At 40.3% G+C, this 27,994-nt stretch overlaps 1 protein-coding gene across 1 annotated transcript; it reads right to left on the bottom strand.

Annotated features, from left to right (window-relative positions):
- Window positions 1–27: 27 nt before the first annotated feature.
- Window positions 28–27,994, bottom strand: lmo7b (LIM domain 7b). The gene is made up of 31 exons (XM_070909101.1): window positions 27,926–27,994; window positions 24,529–24,599; window positions 23,732–23,801; window positions 22,130–22,236; window positions 21,468–21,498; window positions 17,656–17,769; window positions 17,403–17,568; window positions 16,457–16,610; window positions 13,249–13,308; window positions 12,345–12,513; window positions 11,621–11,766; window positions 11,237–11,420; window positions 10,461–11,015; window positions 8,970–9,302; window positions 7,439–7,553; window positions 6,631–6,792; window positions 6,315–6,490; window positions 6,128–6,191; window positions 5,978–6,037; window positions 5,410–5,445; window positions 4,719–4,744; window positions 4,473–4,580; window positions 4,272–4,364; window positions 3,814–3,950; window positions 3,537–3,581; window positions 3,122–3,174; window positions 2,867–3,038; window positions 2,536–2,724; window positions 2,318–2,426; window positions 893–995; window positions 28–641 (listed from the first exon to the last, which is right to left on the bottom strand). The coding sequence occupies exons 1-31, from the start codon at window positions 27,992–27,994 to the stop codon at window positions 619–621; spliced, it is 3,900 nt and encodes a 1,299-aa protein (XP_070765202.1). The 3' UTR covers window positions 28–618.

Genomic DNA, 27,994 nt, shown 5'->3' with positions numbered 1-27,994 from the left:
GAATAGCAAAGTAAAAACCTTTAGAGATTATGTTCAGTGCACTTTATTTACAAAAATATTTCAGTTAAGATGCCAATTTCCATGCGCTATTTATACCACCGATTTATCCCAAAGTGCACTTGGTGAGATTACAATAGAACAGAAAGTGCTTCAGTACAAGTTAAAATGTGCCTCCGTACATGGGTTACATCAACAAGAAATATCTGATATCTTTAACGTACTATTGGGCAAATATCATATATAACACAAGGATAGGACAAAGAGCAACACTAACATTAAAATAAAAGCAAACAATCAAAATCAAACACTAATAATTCCCATCATTATTTTATTTCATATATTAAATCTATCTTTTCCTGAAAACAAATTAGCAGAAGAAAATGACACGTAAACGTCCCATATTAACCATGTTTGATTAAAAAACAGCCATTAAGAGTGTACTTTGCCTGTGGATCCACAGATTGTCAAGATTTTCATCACATCATAGACTTACAGTTTTGCCAGCAATTACTAATCCAACACAAAAGTCATTGCTTGGTTGTGTGGACGATGTTTTATCCAACAGGAATTCCCAGTGATTCGGCTGCTTCCTCTGTAATGTGGAGTGCTGCATGTTGGTCACATGGAGGGGGCACCAGTGGCTAAAATGTTGATAAAACATCATTAAAAATAGAGTTTGATTTTTACCTGCAAATAAAATGAAAGTTTCCTGGACAGTGATTAAGCACCGTTTTTCAGAGGAAACTGTCCATAAAAGAGCACTTGCTTTTTGCTCAGACACTGCTGAATCAATACAACAATCTGCGAAGGCTTGTGACATGAGCTACATGAGGTGAGATATGTATCCGAGAGAATCAGTTGAGGTCATTTTCTCACAAAGACCAATACTCACACTTAAGTTGGAAATAGCAGGGCTCGCAGTAGGGCTTCCTGTTTCGGATTCGAACCTGGACTCCAGTCTCAGTTCCTCCGAGATGTCGGTGGCAGCCCACACACTGAGAGGAGGAGGGAGAAGTGAGAAAGGACTATTTAAGAGAGATCCAGCTGACCTGTAACGTGGGCCTTTTGTGTCTAAACCACCAGATTGTCCGCCACCCAAGCACAGAACAACTAAGCTTTGTATTTGCATAAAAACACATATTATATATAAATATTCTATGAGTGCTATGTGCGTCTGTAACTCATATGGAGCAGAGAGTTGCACAAGTGAATCGACTTTTACATCTACATGCTAAATAACCTGGGTCAACTAAATCTGGGGGTCCTCTGCCAGTGAGATTTTCACAATAAGGATCTAAAAGCGAAGCAGGACAGCGGGGCTGGCTTCTTCTACTCAACCAATCATATGCAGAAAACTAGAGACCGATAGAGAAAAAACACACAGGACTACCACACCAGACATGACCGCCAGGCCAGATGCCTTACACAGACTAGGAAACAGGCTGGTTAGGAAAGATAGAAGCATAGAAAGGTGGCAGAAAAGCTCCTGCTAGCAGGTAAAGCTGATGTGATTGTGAAGTAGACTACGGATATGACACTCCTGCTGACCTTACTAAAAGGTGTGGTCACATTAGTCTCCCGTCTAATTACATTTTCAAATGAAATACGCACTAAAAAAAATGATGTCGCAGGTAATGCATATTGGGCAGAAAGATCATGGTGTAAGCAGTCTCTAGTCAAGTTTCCAGCCAAATGTAACGCAAAGTTTAAATGAATTTCAAGAAAACTGAATGCAAATGAATGCATGTTTCCACTCACTACTGTTTGATTTATTTATTTATTTATGTATCGCCGCCAATTCGCCAGTCTGGTGCCATTAAACCATTGCAGAAGAAGACAGCCTAACGAGATGAGGTAATTAAAAAGAGCATTATGTGGAAAACATGATGGAAATATGGTTAATTTGTTTCATGTATTTCTCTATTATTGTGTATGTCTATACAGTATCTATTTATTTTTGTTTTACATTATATTAATTATATTTTGTTTCATTTTTTACGCACAAAATTAAAATGTTAAACCCTAAAAACAGGAGGACGGAAGCGCACTTTACGTGGTTTTGAGCCTGGTAGTGTAATATTGTACAAAACAAGGTGACGGTACACTACAAGAACACTGACTTTGCCTTTTCAAAACACAACTTATCGCTGTTTTTATTGGCACATCCATGTAAACTCACAGATCAAAGTTGAACTCGAGAGACTGACGGTGCTCGTACCAAAACAGGTACTGCTTCCATAGAAGTGAATGAGAGGTGAAGTAATCGCAGGGATTGAAGCTACTGTGACCGCACCTTAACCCAGTCATGACCTCTCACCTGGAAACAGGCGAGGTGGAAGCAGAGACTAAGGGTCTCTATGACCATGGCTGCCCCACTACCCAGGACACGCTCACACACACAGCAAGTCCTCCTGCCACTGATCATCCTGGGGCAGCACATGTTAACAGTGTGAGGCCAAAATGTATCACAAGACAAAGGAAATAACACACTACAACATGCACGAGAGAGACATTCTCTGTATTCGCATGATTTACCTGCCATGATGAAAGGAGTCCATGGATGCATTTCTCTGGGATAATATTGCGCCAGTGCTGTAGCGGGAGGAGGAGTTCCTACTCGGAGCACAGTAACCTGCGGCAGCCGAGTGTGGACGAGGGTAACTGAATGTAGCAGTCGAGAGAGGGGACTGACGCAAAGTATCCAGGTTGTCCAGAGACTCATGCCTGCAGAGATGACGTCACAGTACAGATGGTAGTAAGGGGGTAAAAGGAAAAGACAGGGAAGAAATGTCATAACCACAGTTTGTGAAACAAATAGCTGCCTAAAAAGGTGCAGCAGAGTCGCACTTGGTACAAATACACCCACCTCTTCAGAGGAACCCCAACATATATTGGTTCCTTGTAAAAGCTGCTGCTGCGCTGACGTATCCAGCTGTTGTCGGTCAGAAGTTGAGTCCTTTTCTTCATCTCCTCCAAAATCTGCTGCCTTTCGTGCTCAACCTTAGACGCAGATTGTCCTTTGCTTTTCCTCTCATCACCTGAACCAATCAAAGTTTGGGGGGGTTAGCCCAGCACATCACCACAACAGAGGGGAGTATTATAACGAAGAGGGTAGACTAACCTCTTATCTGTTTGTGAGGGCCAGCTAATGCTGGGGTAGACAAGGACTTTGCCCTATGGGAGGAACAAAAAAAGACAGTCGACATTATTCTACAAAAAAGGGCTCATGTCTAATAAGGATCTTTGAGAAAAATAAGGCTTTTAGGGTGTGCACCAAACTGGACTGCATGCTGATGTTGGCGTCAAGGTGGCTTATCCATTCACAACAGTAGTTGACTATTTTTGTTAGGTGGCCATTATTTACAAATCACTTGCTTCATATTTTAGTTATTTTATAACAAAGAATACTGTGCTATTTGCAGACATACTACACTAGGACCTTTATGCCCAAAGCTAAATATTAAGAACTATATACAGTAACCAAGTCATACTGAGTGTTTGAAAATAAAGGGAAACTGAGCTAGTCTTGTTCTGACCTGTGTGCAGGAGACAGCTGAGCAAAGCCACAGGACTCCTCAGCCCTGAGGTACAGCATGAATAGTGTGAAGGCCCAGCAAAAGCAGCAGGAAGCACAGCAGATTCAGCAGCAGTGTAGAAAAAAAATCATGACGAGTCAAAAAAAAGTCATGTTTAAAGAATTTGCGAAATAAAACGTCTCAAACCTTACATTCAATAGTAAGCACAATGATCGTACCATATGTAACACTGTTAGACTCAGCAAAGATGGAAAAGTTGACAATAACATTTATTTACCAGGTTTGTTCAGTAAACTTGTCCTTCAGCTTATCTCTGTCAGGGCTCTGCTCTTCTTCTCTGCTTCTCAATCCATTCACATGGAGCTGGGTGCTGGCAGGGCTCTCCCCACCATTGGTCACCTCAAAGGTGTTCTGCTTCCAATAAATGCAAAAATGAGAAAAGAAATTTAATTCTATAGAAAGAAATCTGAAACACTGAAATTTAATGTGGGCCAGGAAACAGCCAGAAAATGTGCATCTAATTGGCTGTAAAGGTGAGGGTAGCAGGTTGCACTTGTTCCTGGCAGCATGGTAATGAAAATGTTAATCAAGTACAACAAAGTTCTGTCAATCAGGGGCCAAATTTGAGGAGCTCTTTTTATAAAGGTGACTTTATAGAAGAAAATCTGATATAATCATTTTTTTATGATCATTCAGTTATTATTAAAAAAGGCTCTGAACGCCATTCAACATTACCCCTGACTTCCTGCATGACTCCCCCACCATTGCATCTTGTTGAGCCCTCTGCCACTCTGCCTCCAGCCTCTCCTGGTCACGCTGGTATTGCTCCTGAAAAACAAAGACAGGCACACACACAAACATGTTGCTTTAAACTTTGATGAAGAGTAACAAGGAATGTTTACCTCCTTAGTTCTGTGTTGGGAAAATAATCTTCACCTGTAGGAGGCGCTCCTGTTCTTCCTGCCACTTCTCCTGACGCCTTCGATCCTCCTCACGGTCCCACGACCAGCTGGATGAGGAGGGGCTGAGGGATGGCACCTGGAGCTGGTGATGCACAAACAGACTGTAGGCTGAAACATGATCACAGTGCAGTATCTCTCACACACTCACACACACACACTCTCACACACACCTTGTGTTTGAACATGCATACAAACATCCTTTGATCAAGTGGTTACTTACATCAGATATTGCAGATTCTGAACCTCCTGTGTGAGAAAATAATGGGTCAGCAAAGATCTCCTTAAGATGATCAGGTTGTGTGTAATATCATATTAGGTCACACATACACCACACAAAGGCTGGGGACACGTTAGAAGATTGAATCCAAAGCATTTTAAAAATACACCACATCACACACGACCGATGATTTTTGTGCATCTTTCCCTGGTTTCACACTAGATAACTTTGTTTGTCCGTCTGACCTCTGGAAAACATTTTTCAGCATCTTACTACGGAGCACAAAAACCTTTGGTGTAGCTGTAGCCAGAAATAGTATCAACACAAACTCAGTTTGCACTGACTCCACCGCTGGAGGTTAGCAGCAGGCCACTGTAACAACACTAGTATACAGCCCTGCTAGAGTCACTAGTAGCTACAAACATGTTGGACAAAATGAATGCAATTCTGCTAATGTATCCCCAGCATAAAGATACCGCACGTAAATACTGAAAAAGAAACAGTTGAGCAAAGAGTTAAGCATGCCAAAGTAAAAAGAAAAGAAAAAAGACGCGTATCCACATGCTGTATGACCACACAAATCTGCTTTGTTCATTTGTTGATGATGCTCCACTGCAACTGATTTTAGACGCTAGCATGTTGCTCAGAGTAGAATTAAAAAAAAAAAAACACCACACACAGTGCAAACATTTACCACACAAGTAAACCCATGAGCTGAATCTTGCAGAGCCTGAAGAGAGAAGCCATTGTGGAAGAACACGCATCAGATTCATTAACAACCACAAAGGACAGCATTACAAATCACTTACATTAGAATCAAGTGATCAATAAGTAAAAGAAGCATCTGTTGCACACCGCACACGGTACATTATGGACATGATCAGTGCTGTCAGCTCTGTGGTTGCAAGGTAAAGCTGTGCCAAGACAAGCACTTTTTTGCCCGGCAGTTTGCAAAAAACATTAATGGTTAACATTCATTTATAGAAATGCTACATCTTTAATAGTTGTTAGTTAGTTTATAGATAGGCTGCTTTGATACTGTTAAAAGTGCTAGACAGATGTTAATATGGTGGTACTAAATAAAACTTCTCATTTAAATCACTGATTAGCTCCACTGACTCCTTTTAATTAGCAGCCCCTTCTTAAAAAAACTACTGAAAATGTGCATTTTATTTGCTTTTAATGAATACCCAACAATTAACCAAGCCAAGCGCCAGCCACCAAAGCTGCTACACGGGTCTAAATTCAAACTGGAATTTTACCTTTGTGTTTGAAAAATTCTGTCCTCCTTGTCTGATTTTTCCTAGTAATATCATTAAAATCTACATGAAGAGGAAGGGCGGATAATGTGAGAAATTACATGTTATGATTTGTAAAGTTATTGCTATTACACACTCCATGCCTGTTATTACCTTTACTTTTGGCTGTCCTGTGGTTGTCAGCAAGCTCTCCATGCATGACTTTACCTTGTAAAACCTGGGCAGGTGAGAGAACACCAAGATTCACCTGATGAACACCACTAATTAAGCTGCACTCTCAGAGGAAGCTCTCTGCATTCATTTTTGAATTCAAGTGATTGCTGGCTAAAACATTGCTCACATTGTCTGTCTGCCCATTGAATTTGGACACTTTCCTGACTGTGGTTTCTGTAGAGGCACCACTGTTGGCATGGTGATCAGGGCAACCTATCAGAATGGGCGCTGCAGCAGTCAGATTGAGGGTCATCCTGCTCTGGCCTGGCTGGTTGTGATGACTCCCCTCAGTGGTGCTCCAATCTAATGAAAATAACCAGCCATCAAAAAAAACTAGGGCCACACTGTAAACCAACGTTTGAGACCACTGGTTAGAAGTTAGGAGGTTAAATAATTTCAGGAGGTGGGACAAGAAATGTCTCTTTTTTGGCTCATTATATTACCCTTGTTGCCATAGCGCCGAATGTCCATGGTCAGACTGCCAGTTTGCAGGGAAGATGACATTTTATCCTTCCACTGATTGTAGTTCATGTGTGCCACCGCAACTCCATTAATAGCCACAATCTCATCGTCCACACACAGCTGGCAAAGTTCCGCTGGACTGCCTGAGGAGGGATGGACAGGCATCAGGAAAATGAAAAGTGAGAACTGGGACAGCAAAAAAAAAAGGTATCAGCTCCAGAAATGATTTGTTTAGCACAAACTGAGAAACAAACTGCAGTATTGAGGATGAGGTTGCTGTTCAGAGTTGAAAAGTAGGCCAGTAAGCCAAAACTACATAGCAGCGAGTAAGTGACACCTCCTCTCACATCTTATTAAATATTCAAGGTTGAGTTTTAAGTAGTTTTAAGCATGTATAGTGAATGCACACAAAAGAAACAGTTCACACGTACCATCACTATAATCTGTTTGGATAATCAAAATCTATAAAAGGACATTTCTCTTTCTGAAAGCATAAAAAAAGTAACTTTTTGCTCATTTCCAGCCACATAAGAAGCTGCTTCGTCTTTGCTCTCATGAACATAATTTTTTTGTGTTTCGGTCTGTCTGTGTTGATGCTGGAACAAACTTCCTCTTGGAGAAGCAAAAACACACTAAACATTGTGAGCACAACGTAGCATTGCCATCCCTGTCACTAAAATGTCCTTGTTTCACAACACAAGGTTCAAGGAAAAAATGAATTCTAAATAGTATGTGCCATAAATGTGATGTTAGAAATCCAGAGTTAAATATAGCTGAATAAAGTCTTACCAGGTTGAATGGATTTGACTCTCGCCCCTGTGGAGTCCCAATGAGTCTGGAAACCAAAGTCTGGTCTGCTGTTGGGTTTAAGAGTAAGGCTCACTCTCATGTCACTGTGATCCACCTGAAACACACACACAAGCACACGTAAAAGGTGACACCCTGTGATCCAATGTCCTGTGCTTCCTGCTGGAAATTAGATACTTCAGAGGCCTGCGAAACAAATATAGTAAGAGATACAGAAGGACTAGTTTATTGTGTAATATACAGAGCAATCATCACAGCAGCCCTGCAACACATGCCATCTTTGTGAAGTTTATATATTCAGGTTTTGTTGTCAGAAATGCTGATTTAATGCCATTGTAAAGTTTGTGGCTGTAGTTAATAGTGGCACAGCATTACTTTGGAAGGCGTTTTCTTCAAACCCCATTTACTCAAATAAGGAGGGCAGAATATCAAACATAGCATAAAAGACTGAACATTATTAGCTTCAAAAAGAGAACTCTGTGTATTTGCACATATAAGGTGGTTTAGGGCCATACTGTTTAAAGGCCCTGCACACCCACACAGGTGTTTCCATTTACTCTGCTGATTAGATTGATTAGGTTGAAGTTGGGCTGAGCTATGGACAATGAGGGAAATGTCAATAGACCTTTTCCATGGCAGACGTTTGGAAAAGCAGAGGTGAAACATGACAGTGAGCCAGCATGCACAATACAAGGACCCTGGAACTAGCTCACCTAAATAGAATACAATTGTTTTAAAATGTTATCAATTACTCTGTTGTTTTTCCTGCCATGACAAGCCAAAATGTCTGCTGTGAAAAAGGTCAAACCAACAGTCCTGAGAGAAGGTCTGATTAGTCAAGATAAGTGAAAACCCTTGTGTGGGTGAAAGAAGAGTGTGCATGTTCACCACATTATTTTCCAGCCCAAAATATTAATGTTTTGGTCTACACTACCATCTACTCATTTCATGAATAGAAAGCTATTTTAATAAGAGCAATCACTAATTACAACTTGGTATTTTCAAATACAAAATGGCAGGCAATTTTGTCTTTCTTAGTCAAAATTCTAGATAGCTCTTTCTCCTCTGCATGCCTCTCATGTCTGATCACGACATCTCAAGCAGCGGAAACCATGAGTGGCATTTATTTGCCTATATTTCTTTACAATTGGTTATTTTGATCAGTCACTTATTAAGTCACAACAAATATCAGCAGATATTGATCAGCGCCTGATCACTGCACCAAGTAAAATAGCTTATAACTACACTGAAAAGTGATTATTTTTCCACCCAGTTGCCTTTGTTCTTTGAAGACACCTTTGGCTTATGTTGTTTTTCTATTGATCGACGGGCACCGTCACTGACTAATAAATGAAATTGATTTGAATCCCTGATTAGAAGTGTACAGTTTGATCAACATAATTCAATCCTAGATCCAAACATTACAACTTTCTAAGATGTTCACAGTTTTATAAGTGATCATCTTAAGTGCATATACATAAAGTACAAATGTGTGCTGAAAAATAAAACATACCTTAGGGGGGTCAATGCTGGCATTAGAGGGGAGAGTTGAGCTTTTATTGTGGTGGGCTGGCAGGTTTGAGTAAGGCTGCTGGGTTTGGGTGTAGGGCTGATGGTGATAACCATTGGTCTGGAAAGAGGTCTGGCTGGAAAGAGTAGCTTTCACCTCCTCCCCCTGTTCTGTACCATTCTGCTTCGCCTGGTTAGCTTTCTTCTGTCCGATTGAAGCCTGGTACGGACCCTTCAGATGGGCAGTCGCAGTCTGTCTTTTGAGCGAAGATTCGGGGGGTGGAGAAAGAGATTCCTCTTTCTCACTTTTCAACAGCACACCCTGGTTGTTGTCTACCTGGAGATGAACAAAAACAAGATGTGCCAATTGAAGGACAGTACAGATACATTTGATCGCACCATTTACTCTGCAGCATGTGTGACTGTACTGACAGTTCTGGTGCAGAATGTCTACAGCCAACCGACATATGTGAAAATAACATGTAATCTTGCAGTGAGTTGACACTGCTCACAATGGTGCTGCAGCATTTCTATTATTAATGAGGAGGGCGATCCAAGTAAACAAAAAGGTAACACAAGCTCACTCACATATAGTACACAAACACAGGAAATACTCTCATCACATTAACTAGTTTGAGTCTATTTGGACGACTAAACAAGTCTCTTTACACCCTCCTGAGCACTAACTTTCCATTGAGCCAAAATTATAACCGTCCAGACTGTAAAATAAAACCGGCAGGTCTGTCTACTTTAAAAGCTCCTCGGCTTTTGGAACACATAGACCCATCTACTGTTTATCTCTGTCCTAACATCATATCCATCACTGTAATCACCAGCATTTTGAGAGCGTCTTGATATCAGAACTGGACACATTTCAAGTTGCAACAGGATGTAAAGCCTGAATGAATCATGGGGATGGGCTGTTGAAAAGTGGCCTTGTTGGTAATATAAAAACTCATTAGACAGAGTGATCCAGTTTTATCTGTGGGCGGTAGAGAAGGAGGGTGGTAGGTTATAAAAAATGGTTGACAAGACTGGGTAAATGTTTTATGTATGCCAAGTTATTAGCCACTAAAACAGCAATGTAATGGTGATATTTTATATTTTTCTTATGATCAACAAATCTCATTTAACGAACAATACAGACCTCCATTGTTGTCCAAAAACTATTAAAAGCAACAATAATTCACACTGTTGCAGTGGGTGACATGTTCCTCCCTTTGTTATGATGATTATTGGCATTGTATTTTATTTTGAGTAAGCATTTGAGCAGAGTTTGCTAAAAACTACTACTATCAAAATCATGTCTTTGTGACCCGTTTTTGAAGAATTTTGGTCTTTTCATGGAATTTAGACTTGTTCTTTAAGTCGATGCCATGACAGGAAACAACACCTACTTTTTCCAATTAATGGTCACTGTGTGGAGACCATTTGGTTGAACTCCAATACATTCAAAGAGTAACAGTGCTATAGCGGTGATGACCAGTGAACTCACATTGCAGAGTCTCGGCAGTGAGGACACCCTGGACTGCTTGCTCCCAAAGGGTCTGGCTGTGATGGCAGCAGAGAGACGGGATGAGCCCTCTGATCTCCGGTAACCACGAGGAAGGCTGGCTGAGCCAGACCACGACCCAGTTCTGGACAAGTACTTGTAGACGCCTGCAGCCTGCTGGCCCCTGCCTTGCTCCACAGTTGGTTTCCAAGATGTCTTCTGGCTCTCTTCCTGGGACTTGTGGTTCTGGTGGTTCTCCAGAGCATCAACTCCTGCCTGATTAACTGCATCAGGGCAAAAAGTTGGAACTTTGTTTGGCTGTATAGTTGTGATCAGAGTGGAGATTTGGTTTGTAAAAACATTTTCTGGCTGGGCCAGCTCAGATTTGGGCTTGAAAGGAGCCGGGCTGCCCTGGGCTTTGACTTGGGTCTGGGAGCTGAAAGGGCAGTCCAGAGAAGGTGTGGTAACTCCTGCTCCATCTGAAGCCAGGGAGGCAAAGTGGGTCTCCTCTCCCAAGATGTTCCCATCAGATGCAGGCATGGCTCCAACTGAAGATGCCTGAGAAGAAATAAGTCAACGTTGGCTAGACATTTGTCATGTAACGATGTAAAATAAATCTAATATGTCATGTTAAACACCTTGACTCGCACAACTGCACCTGTACCTGAGGAGTCTTTTCTATTATCATTCATGTAGGCATTTTCACCACAAGTATACTAAAGTAAACACAGCCAGGGACTTTCATTAAGGCCAGGGAGGTAAAACAGAACATAACTTACCTGAGCGAGGGCTGAGTTATGGGGGCTAAGTGGAGCCTTGGGGCTGAAAGGTGTCTCAGTGGCGTAGCTGCGGGCCAGCAGAGCTCGAGTACGTGGCCGGAGATCAGAGCTCGATGATTTCGATGGAGGAGTGGTGGAGTAAGGACGGGGTGCAGGGTTATGCCTGCGTGGTGACTGCTGGTCTCTGGGGGATTGGCATGTAAGGGAAGAGGAGCCAATGTAATAAAAGGAAGCAAAAAAGATGGGGGGAGGATGTGTGTCATATTACATGTGTTCACTGTGGCATACTGAACAGTTATCAAGCTAAGTGCAGCTTTTCATACACACTTTAAATCAATTCTTTGGGAGTGTGAGATTTTCCATTACATTTGTAGCAGGTTGTACCTCTTTAGCAGTCCGCCTGCTTCATTCTTCTCAAAGTTAGTGACAGCACCGTTGATCATCTGGGTAATGACATGCTCTCTGTCTTGCGACTTCCTGCGGAGGTCAGACTTAGTGCTCCTGCGACGGTTCTTCCACTTTGTCAAGTCCTGAAACAAATGCATAAGCCAATAACACTGTTGCTTATATGCACAATGAAATGTTGTTATCAATATTTTAAGGCTGAAAACAAATTTTCTTTTGACTTATTTCACTCCAGAAAACTTGAGTTCATTCTTTAGTAGATGACAAAACAATCTAGAATTTAAAAGAAGGGCATGACCATATTCAGATGCAGTACTGCCAATTCTCACCTCAAGGTTAATTCAGTTGCTGTTCTGGAGCTTTCGATCATATCACACAATCTTCATCAGCAGATGAAGTTCGCCAAGTTGTTATGGAATTGTAGATGGTCAAATTTCCCCTTTTCTGAGAACTTTCAGGACCACTTAAACTGTAAAAGGACTGCTATATCAAGGTAAAGAATAAACTTTAAATCCCAACTTTTAAATCAACATGGAAGAGAAGTCCTGAAAGTGCATCTACAGTTCCATGACAGCTGGGCAAACTTCATCTGCTGAAGACCGTAAGGAGCTTTGGAGCATATCACACTAACAGCTACTAAAGAGACCCTGTAGTGAGATTGTTACATCAACATCTTTTTGTTGTAAGCTTTTTCAAGACTTACATCCTGCCACTGAGCTTCACTGTCCTTGGCAGCAATGCTACACTTGCGTTTGTTTACTTGATTCCACTCCGGTACCATGCCAGCGTCCTGCCCCACATCATAAATGGTGTTCCCATCAGGAACTTTACGCACAGGGTATACCATCGGGATGTCACTGAGTGATTTGCTCCTGGTTCAGAAAGACAAAGAGGCAAAACATGGAAATAAATAATGGATTTACAGAGCAAACAAAGATGTTATTTAAAAAACACTGCAGTTTCATGAAAGTGTCACTTTAGAACACTATGTAGCAGAACAAGCATGATGAACAGTGGTATTGCAATGCAGCGCACACAAACATGCCACACACACACACACAGTACATGACGGGCCAGTATGCCACAGTATTAACAGCTGCAACACGGCACATTCTGCATCCAAACAACAGAATCCTTAACCAAGTGCGAGCAGGAGAATAGCATGCAAGTCAAGTAACGCAGCAGCACAAATGGCAACAGATGTTGCTGTCTGGATAACACAACAGCCGTGACTTGTAGCAAGTAATGGCAGTGCTGCGGGCAACAGAGAATGTCAGATGTGACATTCAAATAACTTACAGCAGCATTTAGCAGGTGGTATATCAAACCTATGACATAATTTGATGGGAGGAACCAAGACCGTGATTACAAACGATGCTGTAGTTTGTCATAAATTCTACTGTCAAGTCTCTGCCCAGAAAATTAACTGTGGGAGGTATACCAAGTGTTCCATCTTTATGAAAAGGCAAATTATGTCTGCAGCATAATTTCCTTTGTAGGTAAGCTAAATACAAACAAAATCCGGCCCAGCTGAAGCAGCAACACAGCAATCATAGCCAGAGCAGTCTCCTTTGCTCTGATTTTATGCCCAAAACTTCAGGACTTACCAAATCCAGCCAGGGTTGACCTGAACAGGTTTCTCAGGTCTGACCTGGATTTGATATGCTCTACAGAACCAAAGAAACAGACATGAAGACTGATGAACGCAATTATACGTCTAAATATTTTTTTTAAAAAAGGCACCTGGTTTGACAAAAGGAACTAACAGCATAGTAACAAACGATGACCAGGTATACATTACTTACAAAAGAGGCAATGTTATTTGATAGATACATATGGCTGCAGTGCCACCACTGTAATGCAAACCTACAACACACACAAACACTCAGAAGACCTTGGCAGACAAGAGTGTATTCAATGCACAAATGCTGCACAATATTTTAGTCACTTTTATTGACCCATTATGAAACCATTTGTCTAAACCAAAGCCACATTCACACACAAAGTAAACTGGATAACATTAGTGCTGGCAGAAAAGGTGTTATAAATAACATGTTTCTGTTATGGCTAACAAAGTATGACAACACATGAGTCATCTGTTTAACCATTATGAACTAATGAGTCACTCAGCATGGTGCTGTTAAAAAGTCCTCACATCGTCAGCGCTATGAAAAGGTGCCAGAGTAAATGCCAGATAATACAACATGCGGTATTTTCGAAAACTTTAAATCAGTAATTGTACAAATTCAAAGCACATTCAATTTACCTGACAACTTCATAAAACATCCATTTGATAAACAGAGCAAATTTTGCATATCTTTACCACAATTATGTAGTTTGGTGATGGATTAGAGATTTGCAAATGCAAAAACAACAGGTGCACTTTGCCACTGTGGTACACAACGAGATAATGAGTGGATAATGAGAGGATGGTGTGTTAGAGCTTGTGTCAACTGTCAACAGTCTGAACAGTGTGTACGGTGTGTGTGTTAGGTATGGATATTCAGAACAGGAGTTAATGTTCAGGCTTGGGGAGAGTTGCTTAGAGATTCTTTTGAGGCTCTCCAGATGTGGCGGAGATGCTTTGTGGAGTAGCAGATGTCACAAGCCAGGAAATGAAGTCAAACTCTTCCTCAGTAGAATCCAAAGCTTTATGGCTACAGTCAAAGAAAAGAAAAGAAACAGATGCATGAAATGACAACATGATTAACAGTAGATAAAATAACACAGGAAGTCTTTTAAGGAAAAGAAATAAGACAACAACTTGCAAGATGTTTGGTTCAGCCGTTTTAAGTTAAGTCATCTTTCTTGCAAACTTGCACTAGCTATTTCTCTGTGCCTAGCAAACTAGGATTTAGTTTGCTGGAGTAGTTAAGCTGGGTTTATAAACTACTATTGAACGCTATAGCATAAAGCAATCAACAGAAGACATTTAAGCACATGCCATCATGTTACACTGCAGGTTATTTTAGCACCACACACAAAAAGGTTCATATTAGATTTCACCAAAGGAGGCGCAGTAAGTCAGACTCCAGCCTGCAAACTCAGCCATGTGTTGTTTTTTGCTTCTTTAATGTTACCGAGATGGCTTGCTGTTCAAGCAATGCGTCAACAACTTTGCACATCAAGCATATAGCAAAGTACAAAAATGCATCCTCAGCTTTGCTTGTATCAGTTTTGAGTAAATCTTCCACTGGCTTGCATCATAGAGCAGTAAAAAACAACCAACAGACCTTAAGCCCTGTATTTTACGATACCAGGGTCTTCTCTGGGAGCCAAGGTAAATCGTGCGCACGCGGACCTCCTCTTCAGGTGTCCAATATTGGGGTAAGAAGCGGCCGTAGTTGGAGTTGGTAGATGTCTGATGACGGGTCTGCTGCACTCGCCGGAAATACAAGTCATCTAGGACAGGGTCTGCCTCAGTATAATCGTCTTCTGAGTCTTCCTCACACAGAGCTCGCAGGAAAAGCTCTTCATCGATGGCACGCTCAGTGGGAGACACAGTGAGGTGTGGTTGAGGAGAGAAAGGGGCATCTTCAATGCTGCAGCAAAGAGTGGTACACCCGCGTCTATGGTTTATTCACAGCTGATGGTGACGCTTTGGATAAAATAGTTACACCAAGTATCTTAGAAATGATCTGACCGCACAAAGCTGCACCAAAATGTTAAGAAGGCAGAAGTGTGACTGATGATTGCATGGAGGCAAATTCACAGGTATTTGAGGACAAGGTTAGTGTTACACAACGCTTTTCAATTTCCAAGCAGTGGAGTAGTAGGTAGAGTGGTAGTGCTCTGCTTGGCTCCGTTATTACTCTGACATCCACTCAGCTCCATGCTGAACTGGCTAGTAGGATGAGAACAGAGCTTACTGCCAACACCTTGGCCAGCCAAATCAAAAATTGTATATCTTCATCCACTTCTGAAAAAAGTTCCTGTTATTTGTTGAGCACTTTGGCCAGTTGAAGTACTGCTGTCATGTGGGAGATGCTGGCCAAACTGACCCTCCTGGTGATCTGCCACCGAGTGTAGTGCTCACCCTGACATAGTCTTCAGAGTTATGTTGTGATTGTTGTTTTAAAAAAAATATATCTCCTTGAAGTAAAGGAAATTTCATGTTAACTTCTTAGTCCAAATGTTCACTACAAAAGGGTACTTAAGTGCTAAAAACGTATCAGACATCAGCCACTTGGTCTAGATTGACAAAGTAGTTCTGATGTAATTCTAGCAGGATAGAAATAATAAAAGGATAAATTCCATAAAAATATGAACAATTATTACTCAGTGTGTGTTGTTTGAAAGTGAATTTGTCTACTTCTGACGGCTGTGTTCATGAATACATGCCTGTCAACACCAAGATCATTGATTTTGGGCTTAGTGTGAAGAAAAAAGAAACTCCAAACTGACAGATAGCAGATCAGTCCTTAACAGAACTGTGAAATTTGCTACAAAATGAGTTTCAACCAAAAACAATCCATGTCATTATACTAATGATAGATATTTAACCCACTTCTCTCCTTTTTTTTGCCACATACAATATTAGTAAGACAGCTGTTTCCCTTTTAATGTATGTTACTATTGTCAGAATTCCACTGACTGGACTAATAAGAATGAAATTCCATTCTAGGGTATGTTTAAGTTGTTCGTATGCATATATGCGCAAATTCAAACAAGAACAGAGAGAAAAATGTTAACTCGACTGAAGAATTGAACGTTCAAAGAAAAATAAAATCGACTGCAGACAGTCCTTTAGGGAATGAGTGAGTTAGTCGCAGCGAGTGAACTTTCTGTGTACAGAAGCCGAAACATTTGCAGTACCTGGCGAGTGGACTAGTGCAGTCCCTTCCATTCTCCTCCCGTCCTTGTTTCCTCCGTAGGAGTGGCGGCGGGATATAACCTTTGTTTCGCTGGGTTGAGGTCTGTGTGGTCTCCATCTTGAACACCTGCTCAGCTTCTGCGTCACTTCCACAGCCTTCAGACCGCACAAACACGTGGAAAATGAGCAACAGAAAAGACAAAAGTTTAGAGAACAAGTAGGGGAAACATAAGCTAAAAGCCAAGAGCCAAGAATGCATTACGGTTAAAATACAAGTCTAAATATCGGAACAAACGGTGAAGAACCTTTATAGGGTGACTGAGTCTTCAAACAGCCAAGCCTCTAAAGAGTACAGTGCCAAGTATTTTACCCTCTCTCATCGCACACACTTTTATCACCACAGTGTGGAACTTGCCACAATCTATCACTGACGTGCACTGAGACCAAGCACGGCAGACTGCAGACAAATTACACATTGTGTATGAGGATCAGCAGCTTTCACAATGTTGTTGATCCAACAAAATTAGGCTGATCAAGCGTAACGACATGGTTGCATATGGAGTCGCAAATTTATGAGTTTTTTTTAATTACATCTCCATTTTGGCATGCTCTTTTGCAGATTGACTGTAGCAGGCAGATCTTCTCAGGAAAAAAATGTTTGTGGATAGGAAGTGATGTCTGCCACCATAGCAAAAGCTGCAACAGCAGTTTGTATGGAATCAATATGAGCAGGGTTAGTTTGCACAAAGAAAAGAGCCATAACAGAAACTCTTACTGCATCCAAATGAAGTTCAAAGCAAAACGAAAAAGATGTCACTTTTGACTTACCAAGTGATTTCAGCAAATTGTAGTGCATAAACTTTAACGCCACACCCAAACAAAAAGGAATTCACACTTCGGGCGTTGTGGTGTGCACATATTATTGACTAGAAGGAGATTGTACCGTACCTTCACTGTTTGGGCGGAGGGCTCGTGAGTCCAGAGAGTTGATGCTATCCACAGAATTCGCCAGCTTATAGCTCGGTCTCATGTGCCGACATTCCTCCCTCTCTGGGTACCAGCACTCCCTGTACCCGCTGTCTTTCACAAACGCATTACTGCCCTCATCCAGAGCCTGGATTTAGAAGGCAGGGTTAATGTAGATTAAAAGAAATAAATAAAAGGGCAACAACTGTGTTAAAAGCCTAGATGAGCAGCTTACCTTGGACAAGGCCAAACCCAACAACCCTTCAAAGGCCTTGAAGATAAGTGGAGGACCAGTGTAGAATGCGTCTAGGTGAGCCTTGCGACCCAACCAGTAGATTGTGATCAGAACCTGAGAAAGAGTGGACAAAGACATGTATGGAGTACACAAATCCAACCACACACACAGACCACTTCTCTCTCCTTCCCTGCTGAAAAGGAGTGCAAGTGTAGGGTTTCCTATAAATTCAATTTATACATTTCTTTATTTAAATCTGGCAGATTAGGATTGGCACCAGGATAGGTAAGGCCATCATAAACAAAAAAAAAGGCTTTAATTCATGTAGTAAAAATATATCACCTAACAAATCAATGAAAAGTTACAATGACTTGCCAAACTAAAAACAGGAGAAAACAAGGTTAACCTCACTGGCAGCCCTCCCTACCACTCTAACAAAGTGGCCATCAGCAATTTAGAAAGACTAGCATCTTCCTAGTGAAACGCTGCAGAGTGGGACCCTGTCATTTTGCAGCCCCCCTTCTCTCATAGCAGAGAATTGACAATCAATCTGTGCCTGGCAACATTACGTTTTCAGTTGAACCAAGGAGAAGGATATGCTGTGAAATAAAACACTGAGTAGTACTGCATTCAGAAAACTTTTAGAAATTTGTTCTCTGAAGACAAGATAAAAAAACACAGACGTTGTTAAAAGGATGTGTATAGTCTCGCATTAACACAACTAGGAGTCTCCTGCCATGCCAACGGCTCTGTAAGGCTAGAATTACGCACAGCAGTGCTTGAAATTAAATGCTAATGTCAGCTTGCAAACAATGACAATGCTAACATGATGATGTTAAGCAGGTATAATGTTGACCATCTTAGTTTAATGTGTTGACATGCTAACATTTGCTAATTAGCACTAAACACAAGCTGAGGTTGATGGGAATGTCATTTGTTCTACCAGCATTTGGTAATTTGGTGTTGGACAAATTACAGTTTCGACCTGATGATGGAGTGAGATAAAAAGTCAAGGAATGAACAAATTCGTTAGGATTCATTCTCTGGAAATCATGAATGCCTACACCAAGTTTTGTGCCAATCCATCCAATCATTTTTGAAATATTTCCGTCTGGGAAAAAAGGTGACATTGCCATCCCTATAGAGACATGCTGCTAGCCTGGCTAAAAATGTTGGAAAATTAGTCTTCCCAAAAACACAAATACAGAATTTGTTTTTCCCTTCTATACTGCAGTATATGATGCTCTTTGCTCATAGCATCAGCCATAGGAAATACTGGTGAGGCGAGGCATGTGGCCTTTACGAGACAGCTTAAAACACTGGTACCAAATACTTTTGACCGTCGAACACCTGACCCTTAGTAAAGACAGTGAGTCCTCTGAAATACAGGCCCTCTTCCTGGCATTTAGTTGTGTTTAATTATTTCAGCAAGCAAAGCGTTTTGGACACAATGTATTTCTCATTTGCCTTGAGGCGAGGGGATATTTCTTTGATGGACTGCTTTTCTCCCTTGCAGAGCAGCTGCCTACGTTGCTAAGGGATATGTGTCAGAATTTCTCTATCTGTATCTTAACAAAGTCATCACAGAGCAGTCAGCAGATTGAAAAAAATCCATGTAGGGCCTCAAGAGATGATTGAATTGACTAAATACTTTATAGGATAACGCTAGTCAGATGAAAAGGATGAAAACTGTGTGAGTGGCAAAAAAGGTGTCTGTATGGATTCCCCATTATGCTCGATCAGTGTCTGTAGCTTTCCAGTCATTAGAAAGCATTCACTGAATACAGATATCTGAGTTTTAGCCATCAGTGTCATTGTATAGTGGAAATGTAAGGGTAACCAATTTTCTGCCCAAATGTTGTACAGAGACCCACTGTAAGATGCAGTTTATCATTAATAAGCAATTCTGTTGGTTATTTAAGCATGTTCGAGCCACTGAAGCTAAAATTGGTTTTAGTTTTATTTGTACAACCTGAGAGTAAACCAGCGTTAAGGTCTTATGTCAGTCTTAAGCACAGGGACAGGATGTGTTCATTATTCTCCATTAGCTTGCCACCTACCTCATGCCAAGCAAATCATTACACTGCACGCAAAAGATCATCACAGGCTAATCCTATTTTAAACAAGGTATTGTTTGCCATGTATGATTTTATTTATTAATTATTTCAGAACTCTTAAGTCACTCATCAAATCCTGTCAACAATTATTCACATCAGTGTTGTGCAACAAAGGCTCATGCTTTATATTTTAGGAATAAATAAAAAAGTAAGAGGAGGGTGGATTTAAAAGGTTCATAATGTGACCCCACTATATTAAAATAATACACACATTATCAAATATTTTTATGCTGCAGCAACGACAATTAGTGAATTAGGCTGCTCTGTCGTGACAAAAATGACAGAAAATATCATCAAATACTGTATATGTCCTTTACACTCCACGTGCAGATCGATGTACATGTACTGAAATAGGCATCACAAAGGAACTATGATACATTTGACCCAAATATCAACCTTATTATTTCCCCCCAAATCAACCCAGCTGAAATCTATGAAGTTTTAATTAATAATCATTGTAAATAATACATTTGGCATTTTTTCCCCATTTTAAAAGATTTAGAAAAACAACTCCTAGGTGTATTTGTAGAGGCAATTTTCCCCCGATCTACAGTATTCTTGACATGTGCAGTCATGAACACAAAACTCATACACTTCATGTATCAAGTTTAAATGAGACAAAACTTGCTAGACTAAAAACATCATCAGCTCATTTCATCCTTGTCATATTAATAAGAGATGCCGATTTAGGTTACTTTCTGGCATTAGCAGACACATCTATAGAACATGCTTACACTGAGGTTAACTGTAAAAAGGAAGAAAACCGAATAACTGAAATAATTTAGCTAACACAGGCTTATTAAAAAACTCCAAATAAAGAATCTGAATGTAATCCTCTTTTGTTTAGGGAGCAACAGTACATGTGAACACAATTCCACACTATGCAAAAACAGCAACACTCAGCTCTGTTTTGGAACTTTAAAAATGTACTGTATGAATAACTCGTCTTCAATTATTTGTTGTTATCTGGTTGGAGAGCTGCAGGACAACTGTGGATTTCAATGGACGCAAATTGACCCTAATTGGTTAATTCAAAAGGAAAAATGCTACACCCATTTCAAAGAAAGAGTGCTCTGACAAACAGCCTCATTACCGAGTCCATGTTGTCAGCTATTGTGTGATTCAAATGAGGCTTCCCAGATAACCAAACAAACTCATGAGCTTCGAAACATGTAAAATACCAGCAGAGCACGCAAGCGTGTACACATGCAGTACTCACATGTTCCACATATGTAGAACACACACATACTTATTGCAGTTGGGAGAGGGGAGTTTACAAATGCAGTTTAAGGCATAGTGATAAAACATAACTACCTTTTGGCACAGACGATCTAGGGTTTAATGCCAGATTATTAGAATGAGCCCCAAACTCAAAATCGACAAAACAACCTCCTTCATCATCATCATCACTCTGATTCTGGATGAGTCTTGATGCTGGTGGGATGTTTGAACCTGTGCACCACAGTTACTGGTAACTGGGTTGACAAATAGGATGTTGACCATGGACTATCTCCCAGGTGGGTGAATGCAGTGGTAGTGTTAGGGGTCCTTTGCTAGGTTAAGTGGAGCAGGACAGTTTCCTTTAAGGTTTTAAAACTCATTGGCCAAGAGATGGAATCAGGAAAATATAGGAAAGATAGAAAAAAAACAGTTGAGGAGGAGAATAAATGGAGTAGTCATCATGGTCAAACTTACATTTTTGAGCCTTCTGTTGCTTTCATCTCGCCTAATAAAAAGGAAAAACAAATAAGTAACTATATAGAAGAGTGATGCTTATCAAGCTGCAGTTTACAGTATGACTGCACATACAGTTACATCACTAAAATGCAATGACGTGTACTGTAAACAAGATAGAGAGCTGTTAGGGGGAAAAAAAACCTACTGTGACGTCTCAGGCCATCTCATTTGCAAGGCTCTACTAATCAGCTACTTATCAGAATTCATAGAGAACAGGCCATCAGCTCGTATAAAGCAGCAGCTTGTCAGACAAAGCTCATACCTTTTAAATGCAAAGCAGCTGTGAAACTCAACTATACACCTTTTCCAGTACAGGTATTGCAGTAAAAATACCTTAGTGTTAAACATGCTCAACACAGCCAATACAGAAAACGTATTTCAGACATTATGGATATATATTTCACTGTATTTGATCGACTGACAACACATAACAGTACGTGTTTTAGGAGTAAAACCACTCATTTAAAAAGGCTTTAAGCCTCCTAAACAGATCCTAACAACAAACACATTGCAGCCAAATCGAACTGACAATATCACATTAGTCAAATGAGTTGAACTCTATAAGTAAAGGCGTGCTTCTATATGCTGGCATGAGCATCTGTAGCTTTGGACAGTTGTACCGGAGTGTTGCACGAGTGGACAGATCCTGCAGGTCTCCTGGATGAAACAGCTGTGACACATTCAGTCCCAGTTTCCCACAGGCTTTCAGGAATACATTCACGTTATCCTGGAGATTCAAGTTACATAGACAGCAAAATGACAGAGTTCAAAACATGTGAGCATGCAGAAAACTGGTATAGAATCAGAGGAGGTTGTTGATGATGTTGTGGGAGTTGATTAAACTTGGCTGTTTGGAAACATTAAACTTGCACTGCTAGGTACAGCCTGTAACATAATGCTTAGTTAAAGACGGTTTCTTGAAGGAAAAATAACACCAGTCTTCTCCTTCTAGCTCTGTTAGCAGCTAGCTAAGTTGCCCCATTTGAGACTTTCACAACCACTGCTTCAGATCCCAGATGACGACACAACCTAAGAAGCAGTGATCAAAACCTTAGCCAAGCAAAGCAAATACTGAGAACAGGATCACTTAGCATTACAATGTCAGTTTTACCTTAGTTATTGTTGGTTTGTCATTGTCATCATAAGTGTACAGCCACTTTTGGAAGTCACAATGTTTTTGGGAAAAAAAGGGGGGGGGGTCATTTTAGGTACATCATAAATGTAGGCTCTCTCACTTAGATAAGGAGGGTTAGTCAGAAAATGCTTTGGCATTCTCTAGTGGCAAATACACAAACTGCAGGATGTGATTCTGAACTGATACACAGAATGCATGCACTGCTTTTCGTTTTAAAATAAGAATATCCACAATGACCAATAATCTTTATCCCGATGTGTACAGTCTTTATTACATATAATCTAAATTCCAATGACCACGCAAAGATAACGCACCTTTACCAACAATAAAAATGTTCAAAGTTCTACAAATTATTTATTTATTCTGTACTTATTTAAATGTCTACTTGAAGGCTAGAAAATCAATGTAAATACTTGTGCTTTAAAATATCAGAAATGTAAAATATATTTAATTGGTGGTTAAAAGGTTAAAATATGCAAAAACCACCAGTATGGTCCTTTAGGCTGTCAAAGTTACTGCTGATTCTCTGCTGCATCTGCATCTCACACCCCACCATCACTCCAGCATCCACTGTTGGCCTCTGTCTATTTATTGGCCTCTGATGGGAGGTTGCAATTGATCTTCCCCTGCCCTTGCTTTGGGCAATTTTGGCAATTATACTTGTATGAAGCCATCGAAACATAGCCTGAGGCCAAAATAAAAATCTCCATTTGCATTTATGCCCCAAAAAAAGAAAAACACAACTTTACATATTCGGCAGTTGGGCTGTCGCACTGAAATGCAGTTTCAAGATCATTCATATTGTGACAACACTGTCTCTCTGCGCCTTTAACAGGAAACCACAGTGTGTCAAAACTTCCGGGATAGCAGGTGCTTTCTTATTTCCTTATGTACCACATCTACGAAAAGCTTTTAAAATGTGGGTTTTTATTGGGTATAATACAATTGTCTACAGGACTCAAATATTTACAGATGCCCTCCATATTGTTCGACTCTCAAGGGTAAAGAAAACATCCCCTGCACCACAAAGCCAGGCTACAGTGTTAAACACACACACACAGTACGAACTGTAAAACGCAACACTCACCAGGCCGGCGATGGGAGTAGAAAGCCTGTTTACTCTCTTAATGATGCCAGGTTTCAACTGGTTGATCAAGCTATATGTGGAAAAAAATTAAATAAAAAAACAAAACAAATCAGCAAACAGTTTACAAATATTCAAGCTTTATGCTGCACATATTTGAAAACCAATACGTATTTTGTATCATCAGTGTCCCTAAAGAAGCTAAATAGAGTAGAGCTAATTATCCTGACTATAACTTCTACTAAAGAAATTACATTAAAAAAAACTCACTTATAAACCAGTTTGATTGCATCTTAGACAAAGAACCAAGAGCTTTAAGCTAACTTCCATAACTAGTCTTCTGGGCTACTAGCCTAGACTTGTTGCCCAATTGCCTCATTTGTTGGCCTCGTTGTTCTTTTGTTGCTGCAAGCTGATGTTATAAAAGCCAGCTGTTATGTTATGAGTGTGCTTTGGAAGAAAATGGCTGTAGATGGTATAGAAACAGTGATCTTATCTGATGGTCTGTATTACATGTAATTTTATTATTGGGATATGCCTTTATCCTTAATTTTTTTGTTTACCTCAACTTATAGGCATGTTTAGAGATATTGAGGAACCTCCCGAGAGCAGAATTGGATATTACAATTTTTTGTAGAGTTGGTTCAGGGCTGCTGCTGAAGCTATGCTGTTAACTTAGCCTGACTACACTCTCTAACCATAGGTTTACACAGTAATTTAGCTTGAACTGAATTCTCTAAAAGAAGAGCATGACTTTTGTAAAAGTCCCAAAACATCAAAGTTTGAACATCATTACTCACTCGCAAAGCAGGACTCCATTCTCTAAGGCAGCACGGAAGTCGTTGCAACCAAAAGATTTTCCAGTCACTTCCTAAAAAATAAATAAATACACTGTTTAGAATTTATCCAGGTGCATTTATTTTCCATCAACATCCGTGTGTTCAAAGTTTCTTTGCCGACTGTATTTTACTGGTGAGATTTGTTTTCCAGTTTTCTAAGAGTGCTGCTTTCAAATACACACCTGGAGTCAGTCAGACAGTCTTCAACAGTTGGAACCTAAAAAGCCATCAAAACTTTTCCACACAGTAAAACTTACACTACACTACTGCATGTGTTGTTGCAATTACATTACGTTATTTTAACTGGTGTAGCCTGCAGATGTCGACAAGTAGGATGCTCAAGTAATATGATGACACATTCGAGTGGATGGTATCTCAATGTTAACACAATTCACAAAGGATTTTATACTAGAGCCTGTCCGATATTAGTTTTTATTATTCGCTAATATGTATTAGCATGTTGGCACTGGCATATACGTCAGCAGATAAGAAATGTCAGTGCAGAAAAGCACTTTAAAGTTTATTTGTCAACTGTAAAACATCCCTCTCGGTACAAATTATCGCAATTCTCACACATAAAATGTTTATGCTACATATCTCTTTAAAAAAATGAATACTGGCAGATTATCGCTATTATATTTTTTCAAACTCTCAAATATTGACATCAGCCTCAAAAATCCAGTGTTGGTCCTGCAATATTTTATACGGGCTCCAATGTGTCTCTAATAACAGCACAAACTGCTTTAGTGTTGACACAAGTAGTACAAAGCACTGCATCTACCAGTGGAGAAAAAAAATAAATAATGAAAATTAGACTTAAACCAACACAGCTCATAAATTGCAGTGTGGTTGATACAGTGTTAAAAGTATTTTAACTAAACTGTTTGGTTCAACTGTTGAAGAATGAGCTGGTCCTTTATGCAATCCTGGTAAAAAGACACATAAAGCTGCAGCCAGTGAAAAAAAACAACTACGACAAAAATTTGGAAAACAAATCCTGGTTGAAGTTAATTAAAATAATTATTCGGTCTACAATGCAAACATTTCCCTTTTTTGTAGTGGTTCTCAACAGTAAAACAAAGAGTAAATTAAGGGAGCTGGACGATGTTAAGATGTAACCTAAACAGCTGAAAAAGCCACCAACTACTGTACAAAAGCAAGACTTAAATGATCTCTCTATACAAAATTAATAATAATATATCTACCAAGAAAAACAATGGGCCATAAAAAATGTAAACATGTAAGTGCACTAGCATTCCCACATACAATTCTAAACATGTTTTTGGTCCAATCAAATAATACAACATAACCTAAATGATTTTACATGGCAGAAGCTAGCACAAGGCAAGGGGAGTTTGTAATGAGGACATAAAAATGGGGCTATTAAGGTTCGGCTCCATAACTAACAGAGGGCCCCAAAAGGCTATTCTTCTCACTAATTAGTCCCCCCAGGAATCCATGATCACAATTCGTTTTCAGTAGAACTGGGCACCGGGCATGGAGCGGAGAGCTTCTCGGCGGAATCAGACCAACAATGCAGTGCCAGGTTAACACAATAAAACACAATCATGTGGTCAAGACGCTGTCTGTTCTGCAGCACCAAGACTTTAATTGGTCATTTCAATAAACAATTGCTCCTATGAACCACAGATTCAATGGATTCCAACAATATGTTTTTATGTGTGATCTGCAAACTTCTCTAGACAGCTTCATTTGTTAAAGTGAGTTTCCCCAAGTCTAAAAAGGATCAAACACAGCAAGCATCTCACCCGGGATAAGAATACAGGCATCATTACTGAATCTATGTGATCCAATTCTAACATGTAGTCAATGGAATACTGTAAAACTTAGAGCTTCAACGATTAGTCGATTAATCAAATCATCGTTTTAGTCATTTTTTCAGCAAAAAAGCCAAACATTTGCTGGTTCCACCTTCTCAAATGTGAGTATATGAATCTTGTATGTGCCACACATGAAAGTAAAGTGAATATCTTTGGATTTTGGCTCTAAGAAATTAGAACCGGCGATTTTCACTACTCTGTAGACAAACTGATTAACAATTGGCAGATTAATCGATAATGGAAATAATCACTAGTTGCAGCCCTAGTTAAATTAAAAGGGTCATTTAATCAGATGACTGGCACCGTTCTAAAACAGAACACCTGCTTAAATATTGGACTGTGCTTATCCCGTTTCACCAGAAACTAAACGGCCTGTTTACATAATGTAGAGGAGGCCGATCCATTCTTATATCTTCTCCAGTCCAGAAGGCATTGAGCAAACATTTACGTGTAATTGCTGCTGGTACGCTACGCTAATGCGCTAATGACAAACAGCAACAATTTCTAGACACGTGAATATATGGAGGCTTATTATCCTGCAATCTGCAACACTGAACATTAGTGCCAACACATTCACATTGCTGTTTTGGCACAAGAAAGAGTTTATGACACCATTTACCATTACTTTAAAAAGCAGCATGCCCTGCTTCCCTCCTGTCTAACACACACGCCTCATCACTGTTCATCCATCCTTTCATCCGTCAGTGCAGGAAAATGGACGGGGTAAAATTGGCATGGGCTCACTGCCAGGAGAGCTCTGGACAGAATTCTCATAATGATCCACTCAGACACAATTGATGTTAATGGTCCTATTTAGAGGTGCTGCATTCAGTGCCCAGAGTCTACAAGTTGTATTCATTGGTTATGATTTTAGGATTACAACTTCTACAATGTTGACAGGAGCAGCCTATAACAACCTAGAAAAGGCATTGCTATAAAACCACATCCTTCACAATGTGTGCATGGCAAAACCTGCCTACCCCATGTGCCTGTCACGTTAACCACAGCAAGTGTGCCAAGAGCAAATTTACCGACTAATCTAACAGCCAGTACATCACATCTCAGTGGGCAGAACTCATAGTGTAAGGCCTGCTGCTGCTGCACATTTTCAATTTCTCTTTTCTTCTAAACATGACCTCATTATCTGCCTTCCTTCATGTGCATTTCCCTCTGAAGCTCTTTGAGTCCTGCAGTCAAATCATTTTTATCTGGACAGCCACAGAAGATATATCACACAGGGCTCTGTGTGCGAGTCTCATCAAGGTGGATTTTGCATTTGAACTCAAGATAAGTCTGTAAAGGTGCCTCACGTTAGGTTTATGGAGGGTTGAGTCTGATCCAAACAATGGACAAGTGATGTTTCATGGCTGAAATGAGCGCCACTGACTAACATGAACCATTTCCTGTCTCCACAAGGGGTTAAATGACTGACTGGACAACTCTTCATAGTTGCTTGCACAGAAAAACGTCTCTGAAGCAAACAAAGAAAACGAAATTAAAACAAAACAGAGATGTACCTCAATCCAGCGTTGAGCCTCGTTGAATGCGTCTGCACAGCTGACACTGGTCTGCTGGCGCCACTCCAT

This window comes from Enoplosus armatus, chromosome 1 (assembly GCF_043641665.1).
Source record: "Enoplosus armatus isolate fEnoArm2 chromosome 1, fEnoArm2.hap1, whole genome shotgun sequence".
Lineage (NCBI taxonomy): Eukaryota > Metazoa > Chordata > Actinopteri > Centrarchiformes > Enoplosidae > Enoplosus > Enoplosus armatus.
This window is presented reverse-complemented; position numbering and strand designations above follow the sequence as displayed.

Coding starts and splice junctions, on each gene's coding strand:
- lmo7b (XM_070909101.1), bottom strand. CDS start 27,994: ATGGAGTGGCGCCAGCAGACCAGTGTCAGCTGTGCAGACGCATTCAAC. Junction 6,793..7,438: donor AGTCAAATCCATTCAACCTG/GTAAGACTTTAT, acceptor ATCCCTCCTCAG/GCAGTCCAGCGGAACTTTGC. Junction 2,427..2,535: donor GACTCCTTTCATCATGGCAG/GTAAATCATGCG, acceptor GTGCTGCCCCAG/GATGATCAGTGGCAGGAGGA.